Source organism: Micropterus salmoides, unplaced genomic scaffold (assembly GCF_014851395.1).
Source record: "Micropterus salmoides isolate LMB-PRFRI ecotype aquatic unplaced genomic scaffold, ASM1485139v1 Ms_hic_scaffold_18, whole genome shotgun sequence".
In the NCBI taxonomy this organism is placed as follows: domain Eukaryota; kingdom Metazoa; phylum Chordata; class Actinopteri; order Centrarchiformes; family Centrarchidae; genus Micropterus; species Micropterus salmoides.
In genome coordinates this window covers 28,774,792-28,789,789 of record NW_024040928.1, presented here as the reverse complement: position 1 = coordinate 28,789,789, position 14,998 = coordinate 28,774,792, and the positions used below count along the sequence as shown (strand labels likewise).

Genomic DNA, 14,998 nt, shown 5'->3' with positions numbered 1-14,998 from the left:
AATGACAACATTAGCCCACAGCTGTTTAAAACATTTCTTTCCGTGTATGTTCTCCATAAAGAGCTACATGTGAATGTTTTATTCCATCAATATTTTCCAGGCACATTTGCAGATGCGCAGCTTCCATCCAAAAGAATTATTGGACCAAAGAATTACGAGTTCCTCACATCAAAAAGAGAAGAATTTGAGGAATATTTACAGGTATTCAACCTTAATAGAAATTACTGCATGCTTACTTTTGTTCTGCACGCTCTAGAGTTGGGTGAGAGTTGTAGTGAAGGCTGTCAACACAATTAGAAACTCATGATTTAGTACTCAATGCATATTTCATGTTTGTCCCATTTATCAGATTTGATCGTTTGTGTTGCAGCAGAACAGCAGTTGAATTAAAGTGTAAATGTATGAAGCTGCTGGTGTGTGTTTGTGTGCAGAGACTCCTGCGGCATCCAGAGCTCAGTAACAGTCAGCTGCTGGCAGACTTCCTGTCTCCGTACAGCATGGAGTCTCAGTTCCTGGACAGGATGCTGCCTGATGTCAACCTGGGTACGTAAACTTCACTACTTTACTTGACGCAGACAACAAGAACTGTGATTGGTCAGCTTGTTAGCATCGCATTCCCTCCATGCCTTCAGGAAGTGCTCTGCAACCTCCGTGTTGCCCTGCTGGTCACTGAGCAGCAGCTAGAGGCTTTGACAACATTCGCAGGTCCCTCCGTGAAGGAGTTGTGGTCGTTGCTGTTGTCCAACCAAACCTGATTTCATACAATTAGAGATTGTGTAATTGTAGATTGTGATTCCAACATATTTTCGAGCCCTGCGACTTTTAGAAAAGAACAGACAACATACTTCCCTACTTGACAAATGCTTGCGTCAAGACAAGGTGTCAAGTCAAGGTGCAAAAACTAAACCCCAACCTGGCCAGGATTAGCTGATCTGCACCGCACAGACATGAACCACAGTCTTCAACCTGGGCTTCAGATCCCCCCAAATTCAGTCCACTTATAAATGTGTTCTTTTTATCTAAAGCGAACCTGCTGACTTTTCTCCTTCTACCTTTTCTAAATATCACCTTTCATCATCATCATCTTTTCTTATCGGTGCCTTCAGCTTTTCCTCCTCCCGAAAGTTTATTTATTTTAGATTGTTAACTGAGTCTTTGTTTTACAGGAAAGATTTTCAAGTCTGTACCAGGGAAGCTGATGAAAGAGGTGAGTCCCTCCTGAGCTGAAATGAAGAATAATAATGGAGGTATTTTTAAATATTTGTACACCTACCTACCTATAGAAATTCTCCAGTGTTTATGCTAAGCTGAGCTAACAGACTGCCTGCTGTTGCTGCACATTTACAGTACAGACATGAGTGGTAAACTACTCCTTCTAAGGTATTGGCTGTCCATTTAAAACCAGTGCATGGAAAACAGACACTCTCTGTAACTGTTTACATTTTATATATAGCCAACCACTGCTCAATGTAATCAGTTAATGTCAGTTCAACCAGCAAACATCTCACGCTGCATAAAAGGAGTTGATTTTTAGAGGGATGTGAGCGTTCAACAAGATGTAGTGGATTTTTTTATGAATCATGTTAAGCCAAAAACAACAACAATATTTGCACAAAGGAAATACTTCTGGCGTGAAGCTTTTGTTTCCCCAGCAGCAATAACTGTGCAGGGAGTAGTGATGATGGAAACTTCCTTTTAATCAGAGGACCAAGAGGAGTTCAAGTTAAGTAATCAGTAAACCTCCAGCCTCCCACAGCCTCCCGAGGTGCTGCTATGTGGCTGACCTCTGGGTGTGGGAGTGGAAGATAAGACACACAGTCACCTCTTGAGAACTTTTCTTTATTCTCCCAGAGCTGTTCAGTCAGTGGAGCCTGAATTTCCCACATAACCGTTCAGTCCAGGATCCTCAAGGGAAATCAGGCTGAGCAGAAATTATTAAAGTTGTTTTGAAAATTATTAACTTCCTGGAAATATATAGATCAGCTCCAACATGATCTGCTCACTGTCTGTTGGCATTGTTTGCAATAGCCTCCTCCAACAAAGAAGAAGAAACTCAACACAGTGGAACATTAAAAACCCCGCCGCCAACAAGAATAAATGCTCACAGCGGCACGTAGCCAGCGCCCTCCGTCAGTGCTGTGACTAGTTCATCGTGACGCAGGTGATATTAAACAGTGAAACTTAACTGACGTCTTGTTTTTTCCAGAAAGGACAGAACCTGGAGCCTTTCATCCAGTCCTTCATCAACTCCTGCGAGTCGCCAAAACCCAAACCCAGCAGACCCGAGCTGACCATCCTCAGCCCCTCCACCGAGAACAACAAGCGGGTATAAAAAAAAAAAAAAAAAAGATTAAATTCTTCTTAACACAAACTAAACATGCTCCCACCAGGCCTGGATATGAGTACTCTTTTTGTCTCGTGTTATCATTGCTGGTAAATCCCCAAAGTCCTCAGACTGTCTGACACTTTAATAATCAGCTTCAAGAGGTAAACAACTCAAATCAGAAGCATTTTATCTGAGCTTTCCTGTCGGTTTAAAAACATCCATTTTATCAGGTCTGAGAGGAAAAGTATTTCCTCTGTCCTCAGGGAGGAAGACAAGTCTGTATGATAAGAGTTGGGCAGGAAACTAATTTTGTCAGCACAATATATAGAATGTTCAAACCTACATTTACATCCACTCTAATTAGGTGATTTCAGCCCCCATCCCAGTATTGATTACAGAATTAAGTCCAGTCCGGAGGAACAAGCTCTCCCCCTGCAGCAGCGTAATGTCGCTTGACGCAGGAGCACTTAGAGTAACGTTTGCTTTAAATTACGCTTCAATGCATTCCTGCCACAAGTTGATGTTAATCTTCACAAAGCTGAAGGCATGTTTACTTCACGTGACTCCGCAGATCAACCCGATAAGTTTCAAGATTCACATCCAGTGTTGTTCAAAATCCTAATATTCGTGACTCTCGCTGATCATTCGCTTTGCAGCTCTTCAGCGACCTGTTCAAGAACAACGCAAACCTGGCAGAGAGTCTGGAGTGGAGAAGCAACCAAAACTGCTTCATGGATATGGTCCCTGTTGACGGCATGTATGACTACATGATGTACGTCGGTAAGTGACGGTCACCAAATCAAACTCTACTGAAATATAACGCAGTGCTCAGCAAATTTGGTTTCTTCCAACAGACCTTTTGACCTTCTGCACTTCCCCCTCGATACCAAGAGCTGAAACTTATTTAGAGGTGTGAGACTAATGGAAAACATCTGAAGGAACTTGTTTCTGAACAGAAGTTATTTTTCTCAGTTTCAACAAGTTAAAGGTTTACTGACTACATTTGTGTCGTTTCTGTTAAAGAGGAGAGGAAGTGAAAGAACAAAACAAACACGGTAACACCAGATGGGGGAAAAAGGATAATGAAGGCAATAAATCAGAATTTCACAGCTGTTTTAAGGCAAGTTTATTTGTAGCGGGACTAAAAAACACAGAGACGAGTTCATGATTTGAAAGGACATAATTTAAAAACACTACAAAGAGAAGAGCCTGGTAGCATCGAATGGCGTGTGAATGACACACCGGTGTCTTGTGTAATTTCACGCCATTTAGCGCCACTCAACTGCGTCTCAAGCGTGTCATTTTACACGTGAATGTCAGAGAAAAACCATCAGGTGACAAAGTCAGCACGGGGATGAGGTCAGAAGTTAGATTTAAATATAGTTAGGGTGCATTAAAAGTGATTTACAGCAACAGTTTAACACCAGTTAGCGTCATTGTCACCACTGTTAAGTGTTTTTTAAGTAAAATTAAGTAACTAACACGCCAGCAGTGAAGACAAATAGTAGAAGAAAAGATGAACACTGAGGTCTGCACTGTTCTTAAAGATGTCTCCACATGTCTTGATTGCTTCCCGTCATCAGTTGCACATATCAGTGGACAGATTTCCACCATCATTCTTTAAAATACTTAGATTTTTTAAAACGTCCAGTGTCCAAAAACACATTCCTGTCCCGTGTTTATGGGAAACTGTTGCCTCAGATACAGACACAGCTTAGTGGTGTATGGACTCTGTGTTTTGGGTGACAGGTCGTGTGGCGTTCCACATACCGGACTGGCTGCACCACATCCTGGCCGCGGGGAGGATCCTGTTCAAGAACACCTTCGAAGCCTACATGGACCAGTACATGCTGTCTAAACTGGAGCAGATCCTCCAGGAGCACCACCTGGTCTCCCTCATCACACAGCTCAGAGGTGCGTCTCTCTTTCCTCTTACAGCCCAAGTATAAATGCACAACATGTACAGATTCCCACTAAATACAGGTTTGTTAAAACTCTGAGGATGACTGGAAGTAGTTTTTGAACCACACATTATAAAATGTACAATTAGTTTTCTGCTGAAATCTTAAAGTGGACAGCAGAGTTACCAGGTGTGGTTTTTACGTGTGATGGTTTGAGAATCTGCAGTCTGTGCAGTTGTTGTCTCTCCTCTTCCGTCTTTGAACTACAGAGACAGAAACAACAATATATCTTTTGGAAGAACAAATATAAAAAGCTCAGAATGGACTGCTTGATGTATTTTGTGCCGATTCATTCCCGCAGACGCCGTCTTCTGTGAGAGCAGCGTACAGCGAACCACAGAGGACAAACAAGTCAGAGCCAAGAAGACCTTTGAGGAGATGATGAAATATTTACCAGGTCAGTTTTCATCCAACATCTCATATTCTGCGGCAACGTTTTCTTCATGTGGTGTTCATTGTTTCGCACACGATGTTGAGACTGTTGGGCGGTCCTTGAACACTGGGAAGAAAATTTTGTACAGGTTAAATGTATTAATTTGGTGCAAAATTAAGAGGCTATCTATGAAGAACTTTGCACTCTTGTAAACAATGTTGTGCTCTAGTAAACAAAACTAAACCCACTGGATGAAACTGCAACAAAAGTCAACAAATTTATTGAATGTTTTTCCAGCAGTCCTAAATCAATAAAGTGAAGTGTTTTACTTTTAATGGAAACATGTAATGTGTTTTATACTTTCTGTGAATATAATCCAATTAATCTTATTTCCATCCTGTACAGACGCCTTATTTTGTAAACCGGACGTTGTCACATGTGTTTCCTCCTCGCGCTAAATTCATCCAGTGCGACCCGGTTTGATAAATAATGTTGTATGTGGTTCTTGTCCGGCGTAACATGAACACTTCACAGCCTCTCTTCAGGCAGGACTCTCATACTGCAGCACTTGTCTTTGTAAAGAGACAAACTGACAGGATAAAGTCTCTAACCTGCCTGTCAGCTCGCTCTGGGCCGCTTCACTTACCGTAAAGGCTTGAATACGTGTGCACTCCAAATGTAGGTGTGACTAGCTTAATCGCCTTCTCACAAACAAGTGTCAAAAAGAGACCGTTACCGTAGTTAACTCAAAAGAAAAGTGGTTGTCTCGAGTCTGATTATAAGTGTTTGAGCGAGCGAGCTTAGAGTGCCGTGGAGCAGCGCCCACAAAACACAACGTTAGAGGTCTGAAATGTTGTGTAAAATTCTTTCGGTTCATTTTGAAACTATGGCGGAGCAAATTAGACTGTGGCGGTCCGCTATGGTCTCGTTAGTTAATGGTTGTGGATCCTTGTGATAGATTGTTAAAAACTCTTAATATTCCATGACTATTTTTTAAAAATTATTTTCCGTCTCCCCTGGATTCTAAAATCAAGGCCTCAGTTTCACTACGTGTTCTCAGAAATACACGTTATCATGTGAGCATGTTCCTTCCAAGTGAGTTGAAACGTGGAAGGAACAGATGTCAGAGCATTTAAGTGGTCGCCTCAGACTAACGTGAATGAAAAGAGATCCCACTCGTTTCTGATGTGCTTCAGGTGCATCTTACATGAAAACTTTAGGTGAGACTGAGAGTTCAACGAAACACACCGTGACATCAGTTTAATAAGAGCGTGTGTTTTTGATTTCAGACTTTGTGGGGAAGTGCATCGGCGAGGAGGCAAAATACGAAGGCATTCGGCTCCTCTTTGAAGTATTCCAGCAGCCGCTCCTCAACAAGCAGGTAAACAGACGGTCTGAAACCTCCATAGTTCTTATCGGCCAGCAGGTGTGTCCTCTGCAGGTGTGTCGCTTCTAGAGATCAAACGGTATGAAATTGTATTATATATATTTAATATAGTGACCAAAGTTACCACAGTATTGTTAAAAGGTTCAAAAAGTACAGATACCCACACTGAATATAATTATAAAGTGTTTGAATGAGCCCATCACAGTTTACATCAATACAAATGAGTCTTATGAAGACAGATAAACATTTGACGTAACCACAGAGGAGTCTGGTACAGCAGCGTTTCTCCAAATAAAATACTGTTTAAAACTGGAAAAATACAACCACAATCTGATTTTGATGCTACGTCCGAGGGCTGGGCGATGTGGCCAAAAAGGTTATCACGATAAATGTCAAATCATTATTTCTTTCAAGTTTAAAGGCTGATTTTTGCTCCCGAGTGAAAATTGAAGTAACCAGATGGTTAATTAAACTTATCTTTAACACTTGAGGCCAAATAGTGGATCACTTCACAAATCTATGAATCTATGATCTTTTTCAATAAATATTTTAATAGAATAATTAGGTGCTAATTTGTTTGATTCAAATTAATTGAAGCAAATATTTGATATATTGAACATTATACTATTATATATTATATTGTTATTGAGGAAAATTACATTGCGATAGTTATCACTATTATTTTATTGCCCAGCCCTACATGAAAGTTCTTGACACTCACTTAAAAGATTTCTCTGTTGTAAATGTGATATGATTTTAACAACAACAACAAAAGGTAAAAAAAAAGATGCAGAATACTCTGTGGTATTTTAGTATCTGTATTATAAATGATTGTTTTCACAGACCAGTGGCGCTCACACGCACATCCAGGTGTCCTCTCTAACCGAAGTGTTTTGCTCGTTTCCCCTCAGATGACGTACGTCCTGCTGGACATCGCCGTGCAGGAGCTTTTCCCTGAACTCTGCAAGGTAAACAACTGACAGTGGAAAATGTAAAGAAATAATACAGGAAGTGATTCAGCTCGCTGTCTTATGTTTGTGGACATGTAGAATGAAATCTTAAAGGAGAGTACTCCAACATCTGACACGGGAGATCCATCACATTGTGAGCATCAGTTCTTCCCACGGCATGTTTAAATGTGAAATATGTTTGAATATAGTGTAAACCAGGCCTGGCGCTCTCTTCAGTTGTGGTAAATAAATGCCCTGCACGCTGTTGCAGTATGTTTAGTCGTTGTGTGTAAATATTAAGCCCAGAGAGGAAGTTGGGTGCTTTCATTTCTGGATAAATCCCCCCAAAAACAGCCGAGGGAATCCTAAAGAGATAAGAAGCGATGTGTAAATGTGAAGTTTGTGCTTCTTATTTGCGTATTTAAATTTAGTGCAGGTGTTTCCGCTTTCACTAAATTATTATTGAACCAGTACAGATTGCGTAACGTCCCATGATGCAACAAGGGCATCGGTGAATTCAATAGATCTCTGAATATGAAGAGGATTGTGCTTAGAGTTTGGAGCTGAGATTAACAAGCTGAAGCTGAGTCACAATAACAAAACACTTTCCGCTTCCTTTTTAAAGGAATAGCCTTTTTTCCGAGAGTGAGATGGAAATCATTACGTACAAAGGTTAGCCGTGTCTCAATTTGGATACTTCCGTTGGTACACCAACATGTAGTACGCTATGTGCGTGTAGTGTGGACATTTTGACAGGTTAGTGTTGTTTTTAATCAAACATGGCCATTGAGCATTAATGCCTGGTGCACCTAGAAGATCTTTAAATCTTAACAGATATTAAAAACGTGGGACACCACAGTTTCAGGGTGGTGGTTCCGGGGACTTGGGATCTCACAGAATCTCACGTGATCACAAGGGACTTCAGACGTAAACAAACATGGAGGCAGACTGTTGTCGTCAGCTGGTTGAAAACAAACCAACGAAAGAGAATCCTACTGGATGAACTCGAGGCTGAGAAGGTGAAGTCGGCAGGCATTTTATAGAGCAGATGCACAACACGCCGGGGACGCTTCCTCATTGGCCGCTCCGGGATCATTTGGGCTGATAATCTGTTCCGACCAGCCTCGGCTCAGGAACCACCCTGTGATTGTCTGGAGGACGAATTGGACCAAAAAAATCATCCCAACTATCCTCTAATGTGAGGAGTGCAACGTTCGACTGCTTCTTCATCTAAATCTAATGGCAAATTGTAACTAGGCGGATCACCCGCCAAAATATCTGCCGGCTTGTTTGCTCACCTGACTAAAAAATGAATAAAAAAGAACTCACTTTTACAATCGTAAATGTATTTATGCTGTCAAGACAGGGCGCGACTTGAGACACAGCGGTAGCCTCAGGCTGTGGTTAGCCTAGCTTAGCATAAAGCCTGGAAGCAGGTGGAAACAGCTAGCCTGCCTTTCCCCATAATTTGACAATATACCCAACTAAACTTCACTCATGAGTACCTTGTTTGTTACGTTGGTGCACAAACAGAAAAGTGACAATTCGATTCACAGGTATTGATGAACTTTGGACAGAGCCGAGTTAATTGTTTGTTACGCTAGAGGATCGTCTGACTCTGAGCCAAGCTGTTGACCTGTTACGTCATATGATTAGGTCAAATGAAATTTCTCACGTGCCGTCAGCTGTAATATTAAACATTTCACACTTACTGAAGTGAAGTCGCATCTTCAAGACGACCTTGATGCCGTTAAAGTGAACGTTCAGAACTGAAACTCCTGAAGCGAAACTTGAGCTTCCCATTTCCATTCAGACGACTGAAACCTCCACAGCAACGAGCGGTCCGCACACCTCTGGTTCCACTTCCCATTTTTGTTTTTCTGTCTCATATCATTTAGGGGTCCACAGCAGATGTAGCATGTGTGAAAGGCCACAATGACAATAAAACAGTCAGATCAGAGGTGGAAAGAGTACTAAAATATTCTACTTAAGTAAAACTAGTGTTACATTGATGAACTTTTACAATGAACTTACTGGTATAAAAGTCTACTAGTAAAAGTAAAAAGTAGCTCACAGTAAACATTACTTTTTTTAACCTAAAACATACCGATTTAATATTTATACTTAATTAAATCGTCGTAAGTCTTATTATGCTTTCTATTTAAGTTTGACAGATACAAAGCAATCGACGCAAAACAACATTAGAGACTTTGTTATTAAAAGAAGTTTTTTTTGCTTCTTTATGAAACTGTGGCAGAACAGATCAGACGGCGGGCCGCACTGGGCTGTATGTGAAGTTATGTCCCCATTTACATTCAAACAGGTGGTCATTTTAATGGGACATCATAGACGTCAGCACCATTAACTAGTTAGGTTGCTAAGGCCAACCAACATTAGCGTCATGCAACGATGTCTTTTTGGCTAATTTGCGCAAAGCCTCTTAATAAACTGTGAAAACTTCTTTAACCAGCTACCTTGTTTACAAGTAGGGCATGAACTTCGGGAGGAGCGTGATTCCTCTTTCTAAAATCTCGTTTCTAAATCTTCCGTATCATCATGCGTAACTCGTTCCCTCGTTGGATCAGGAGCCACAGACAGTAGACATTTAAAATGTAGCACAATACTTTAAACAAAACATACTTAAGTAAAAGTGAAATTACAGATTATAAAAACTTTAAAAAGTTCAAGTACACAAAAAACTACTCAGTTACAGTAATGTGAGTACATGTAATTAGTTGCTTTCCACCTCTGCATTTGAAAATCTGGAACTAATCAATTGTTGGTATTTTTTCTCAAAAGTGAGAAATGCTGCTGTCAGATGAACTAAATCAAACTGATAAACTGAAGTGAACCACCTTGATGTTTCCCCCTCAGCAAGGAGTGAAGGAGCCGATGGTCATGTGACGCAGACGATGTATCGAACACTGGATACTCCAACGTCCCGGGTTTATAGAAGAGCAGTACTGAACTATTTCAACACCTCTGGGATCATTTTTACATTCCAATGTATTTTAATGCACTAATAAAAAGATATATATTTATTGATGTCCCTACAGATAACGCTGTCTGTCCTCTTTTCCTTTCACCACCAGTGACGAGATTTGTTTAGATGTTGGCAGATCAGAAACCCTCACAGGTCGACTCCAGGTTCAGGTTTAAGATGTTATTACCTGTTTTTTCTTCCTTCTGATGAACCGTGCAGACAAATGCTTGTGGCCTGGGTTACGAAACAATGGTGGAAACACAGAGCAGATGCTGGACAGCTGTTCTCTGGCTTTGGTATGAAACATCTGGATCTGGTTGTTGGGAGGACAAACTTAATATCTTTCCTGTGATTTCTGAAGCAAGAGAAAGTTATTCAGACACGCGTTTTCTTAAATTATCAAAAAATGGATCTGCACTTAAAAATGACCTTTGGAAACCTGCAGTGGAACAGATGTCCAGGGTGACTCATGAAGACACACACTCCCCCTGGTTGCGTGTCGAAATGTCCTTGGGCAAGATACTGAACCTCGAATTGCCCCTGGCGGCTGTCCTGCCAGTGTGTGAATGTTAGTTTCGGTTTGAGCACTGTATGAATGTGTATGACTGGTGAATGCAGATGTAGTGTAAAAGCGCTTTGAGTGGTCGAAAAGACTAGAAAGGCGCTATACAAGTACAGAGCATTTACATTCACTCCTAATTCCTGACAGGGAACATTTTACAGGTCAGCACCCAGAGGTGTGACGCGTTCACTTACCGCGGTACGTGTTGGAGTACGTTTGAACAATATGTTCACTTACCGCGGTACGTGTTGGAGTACGTTTGAACAATATGTTCACTTACCGCGGTACGTGTTGGAGTACGTATGAACAATATGTTCACTTACCGCGGTACGTGTTGGAGTACGTATGAACAATATGTTCACTTACCGCGGTACGTGTTGGAGTACGTTTGAACAATATGTCCACTTACCGCGGTACGTGTTGGAGTACGTATGAACAATATGTTCACTTACCGCGGTACGTGTTGGAGTACGTATGAACAATATGTTCACTTACCGCGGTACGTGTTGGAGTACGTTTGAACAATATGTTCACTTACCGCGGTACGTGTTGGAGTACGTTTGAACAATATGTTCACTTACCGCGGTACGTGTTGGAGTACGTATGAACAATATGTTCACTTACCGCGGTACGTGTTGGAGTACGTTTGAACAATATGTTCACTTACCGCGGTACGTGTTGGAGTACGTTTGAACAATATGTTCACTTACCGCGGTACGTGTTGGAGTACGTTTGAACAATATGTTCACTTACCGCGGTACGTGTTGGAGTACGTTTGAACAATATGTTCACTTACCGCGGTACGTGTTGGAGTACGTATGAACAGTGACGCATTTACTTACTGTTGTACATGTTGATGAACAATGATGCGTTCATGTACCGATTTAGGTCAAAGACTACAAATCTTTGAACTCAACTGAACGAAGTGATTCGAATCAAATGATTTCTGATTTCCACCTCTACTGATGACGCCTTCGTCTGACCATCTTTACTCCAGATAATCCACAGATCAGGGACCAGTTCCTCTGTAGAAGCAGTTCTAATCAAAGCGGTCCACTCTGAGGTAAGAGGGAGCCTGGTTCTGGACAGACACGGCGCAGTAAAATGTGTTCATAGTTATTTTGTATCGTTAAACCGGGCGCTCTTTTCATTTATTAACTAAACAGCAGCTACAAATGAAAACCTGACTGTTTCCCAACGACGACGCCTGCTGCTTTCCAACTAACTCTGTGTCCTCATCCCTTCCCAGAACTGCACTTAATGAAAAGCAAGGAGAGAATAGTTTCCACTGTGGTTGTTTTCCAGGCCTTGGCAGCTCGTGTCGGAGCAGTTCTGTGCCAGTTTCATTGGTTGGCGCCCAGAAAACAGACTGAGTTCCCAAGCATTAACATGTTTAGGAGAACTCCCACACAGAGGAGGCCTTGTTCACCGAGGAGACCCAAAGAGAGTCTATGGATGTTACAAACATAGAGTCTGCTGCCGGTTTCGGTTCGGACGTTCCTCTCGTCTCTCCACAGAGAGTTCAGAGGTTCAGCGTCTAAGACTCTTCTCACAGGAACTTTAACCCAGGTACGCAGGAACGACTCTTTCTAGGCACTCAAATATCACTAAGTTTAATTTGAAGTAGTAGTACTTAAAGTACTTTCTGAGATCTGAGTTAGATTTATTCATCAGGAAGAGAAAGAGCTATGACCTAAACTCTGTTCACAGTTTCTTCCCGCTTTGACTTTGCGGTATTATTAGTTATTGAATTATCATTAATAGAACGAAGCAAAGCTATGAAAATAAAACCCATGTTTCCTTTAAGTGCTGGAGTTTCTGTTCTTCTTGCATACATGAGACGTAATTCTGTGCGACTACTGTTTCTTCCCAAATTCCCATTTTGTCACATTTACTTGTGACACTGTTCCTTGCTAAATGTGTTCACGCCAATGTTTCGCTTTTAAACGGAGACATTTATCTTGAGCGATGTACAACAGAAACTACAACAATCACACTGGAGCTTTGTGTTGCATGTGTCCAAAGCGTTTGAAGCAGTCAAGACATTTTTAAATTGACTTTATGGTGAGACTTTTCCCATCCACGTAGACGCACATTATTAAGAGAACAAATTAAACTTGAACTCCTGCTGCTACAGGAAGGCTGATTGCTTTTTTGGCCTGAAGTGAAGCAAATTTTAACATCTGTGTGCTTTAACTTCCAAAGAAGGCGGATAACTTTACAAACTCAGTGTTTGATTCAGATTTCTGTTTCCACTGAGCTTCAATAACACACTCCCTGCTGTGTGGTATCAGATAAAGCGGGAAAACATGACCTGGGTAAATATGTAGTGCTCTGAAGTCTGCTGAGGCACATTATTACATCACATTATCCCATTATTAACAATTACCTTTCAACATAATGTTTATACAGCCGCAGAAAAGCATCAGTCATTTCTGTCTACTCGTGTGATTGTGAGGATTTGCACGTCTAAACATCAGATGAAACATTTAGATAACATTCCTAATAATTTCCCACGAAGCTTCCAAGAAAAAAAACAGTATATTTTGGCAGTAATTATATGTAAAATGGAGGCCGTTGTCAGTTGGGAACAGTCGCAGCATTTTATGACTAATCTACAATGTTATAATGTTGGATGTTCATGTTTAACATGGCCAAAGCTTCAAATAATGAGGTTAAAGTATTTAAAAGAAAACCTCAGGTTTCCTCCTGTCCAGAACGCTAAGTTTGAACTGCTTTTTGTACCAACTAGTGTCGGTGCCCCATAAATGGTCATTTGTTCCCACAGCAACGTCTCAGTCCGTCTGTACACACATGCTTCAGGTCTTGACCAATCAGAAGACAGTGGGCTTTGAGAGGGGAGGGGGGGCTTAAAGAGACAGGAACATCTACAGCTTGTTTCAGACAGAGGCTGAAATTAAGGCCTACATGAAGAGCCAGTATGAGACATGCAAATCTGCCATACAGGAGTCACAGAACTACAATATAGGACTGGAAAAACAGTTTAATTGGTCTCCTTTAAGGCCAATTAAATGCCAAGATAGCCAAGTTAAAAAGTCATTGCACTCCAGTAAAAATGTGAAATTTGTTTGGAGACAACAATACAATTTATCATACTTTAATGATAAAGTTATTACAGTGAGTCTCGCACCACGCTAGCAGCTCGGTGCTTAGATATAGCGGTGTCTCAAGCTAAAAGCTAACATGCTACAATGACAATGCTATACTGATTATTAGCAGGTCTGTTTACCATCACAGTACAGTGTGTTAGTATTTCACATGGTGCAGTGCTGAGGATGAATTAAGGAGTTTCAAGGTTTCTACCTGCTGAAAGTAAGTTTTTCCTTATTACTGTCGCCAAGTGTTTTGCTCATGGTGTGAACTGTTAAGTGCCTGTTGCTCCTCTGTAAAAGCTGACAAGAACTTGGCGTGGGAATTTGGTCTTCTTAAGCTTCCTCAAGAAATACAGTCGTTTCTGAGCTTTCTTCACCAGCGTGGAGCATGTGAGACGACCATGTCAGGGTCTCCAAGATGCTGATTCCCAGGAACCTTAGTTTTGCTGATGTTGAGCAGCTCGTTGTTCTCTGCACAACACTCAAGATTATGAATTTCTTCCCAATAGTGTCATTGTTTGAAATCCAGCCAATGACGGTGGTCTCATCCGCAAACTTCCCCATCTAATCCAAACTATCTAGAGTCAGCAGAGACTGACGGGAACATCGTTAGTCCTGCAAGTATTTGGTCATCAAAATCAAATTATTGGACACAGTAAATCATTGTTCTGAAGGTGGCGCTACATGAAACGTTAGATGATCGCCAAAGTTGTTATAGTTCATCCTGAGGGGAACATGAAAATGTGTACAAAATGTCCATCTGTTAGCTGTTTCACTATAAACTGAACTGAGTATTGTCTCTACTTTCATTATAATTAGTACAAAATTATGATATTTATAGTAAACCTTCTAGAAATTATTAGGAAATAACACAGGAATAAAGCCACGTTTGTTTTTAACTTCTCAATCGCACCAAAGTAGGGATAGGGATCGTTAATTTTTATTGATCTTGAGACTTCTTAACGATCCGGTTCTTTATCGATACCACTATCGATCCTTTACTATTATTTAGTGATGGTTATTTGGTAAGACCAGACCCAACGGGCATGAGGTAGGCCTGCACGGTATGAGGACAATATTCAATGTGCGATAACGTTATATATTGAGATGACTGATTTGAAGTGTACATATTAACTGCCTGGTTGTTTTTAATTTATTATTTTAAATACAGCTAAATGTTGTTTCTAGACAACAGCAAAGTTACTCAATAACTTTATCTGACATCACAAGTAGTGAGTGACGTTTAGAAAGAACAACATCAGTCTGTATCAGTCCCTCCTCCTCTCTCGCTGGCTGCAGGTAACGTTACAGGTAAGAAGAGGAGCGTCTGGTTTGTCTCAGCC

The 14,998-nt window shown here is 41.0% G+C and overlaps 1 protein-coding gene across 6 annotated transcripts in view; it reads left to right on the top strand.

The window, feature by feature from the left end:
• LOC119908835 (sorting nexin-14-like) overlaps positions 1-14,998 on the top strand; it is a 37,918-nt gene that overhangs the window by 16,088 nt on the left and 6,832 nt on the right. For 4 of the 6 annotated variants that reach the window (XM_038726727.1, XM_038726731.1, XM_038726729.1 and 1 more), the window contains 10 exons: positions 101-201; positions 432-543; positions 1,167-1,207; positions 2,207-2,326; positions 2,983-3,106; positions 4,076-4,240; positions 4,589-4,684; positions 5,950-6,041; positions 6,959-7,015; positions 9,872-10,052. In XM_038726727.1, coding sequence (XP_038582655.1) covers positions 101-201; positions 432-543; positions 1,167-1,207; positions 2,207-2,326; positions 2,983-3,106; positions 4,076-4,240; positions 4,589-4,684; positions 5,950-6,041; positions 6,959-7,015; positions 9,872-9,901 — 938 coding nt within the window. In that variant the 3' untranslated portion in view covers positions 9,902-10,052. Of the gene's footprint in view, positions 1-100; positions 202-431; positions 544-1,166; positions 1,208-2,206; positions 2,327-2,982; positions 3,107-4,075; positions 4,241-4,588; positions 4,685-5,949; positions 6,042-6,958; positions 7,016-9,796; positions 9,815-9,871; positions 10,053-14,998 lie in introns of those variants that run through there. The other 2 variants (XM_038726730.1, XM_038726728.1) reach the window with 2 other exon arrangements.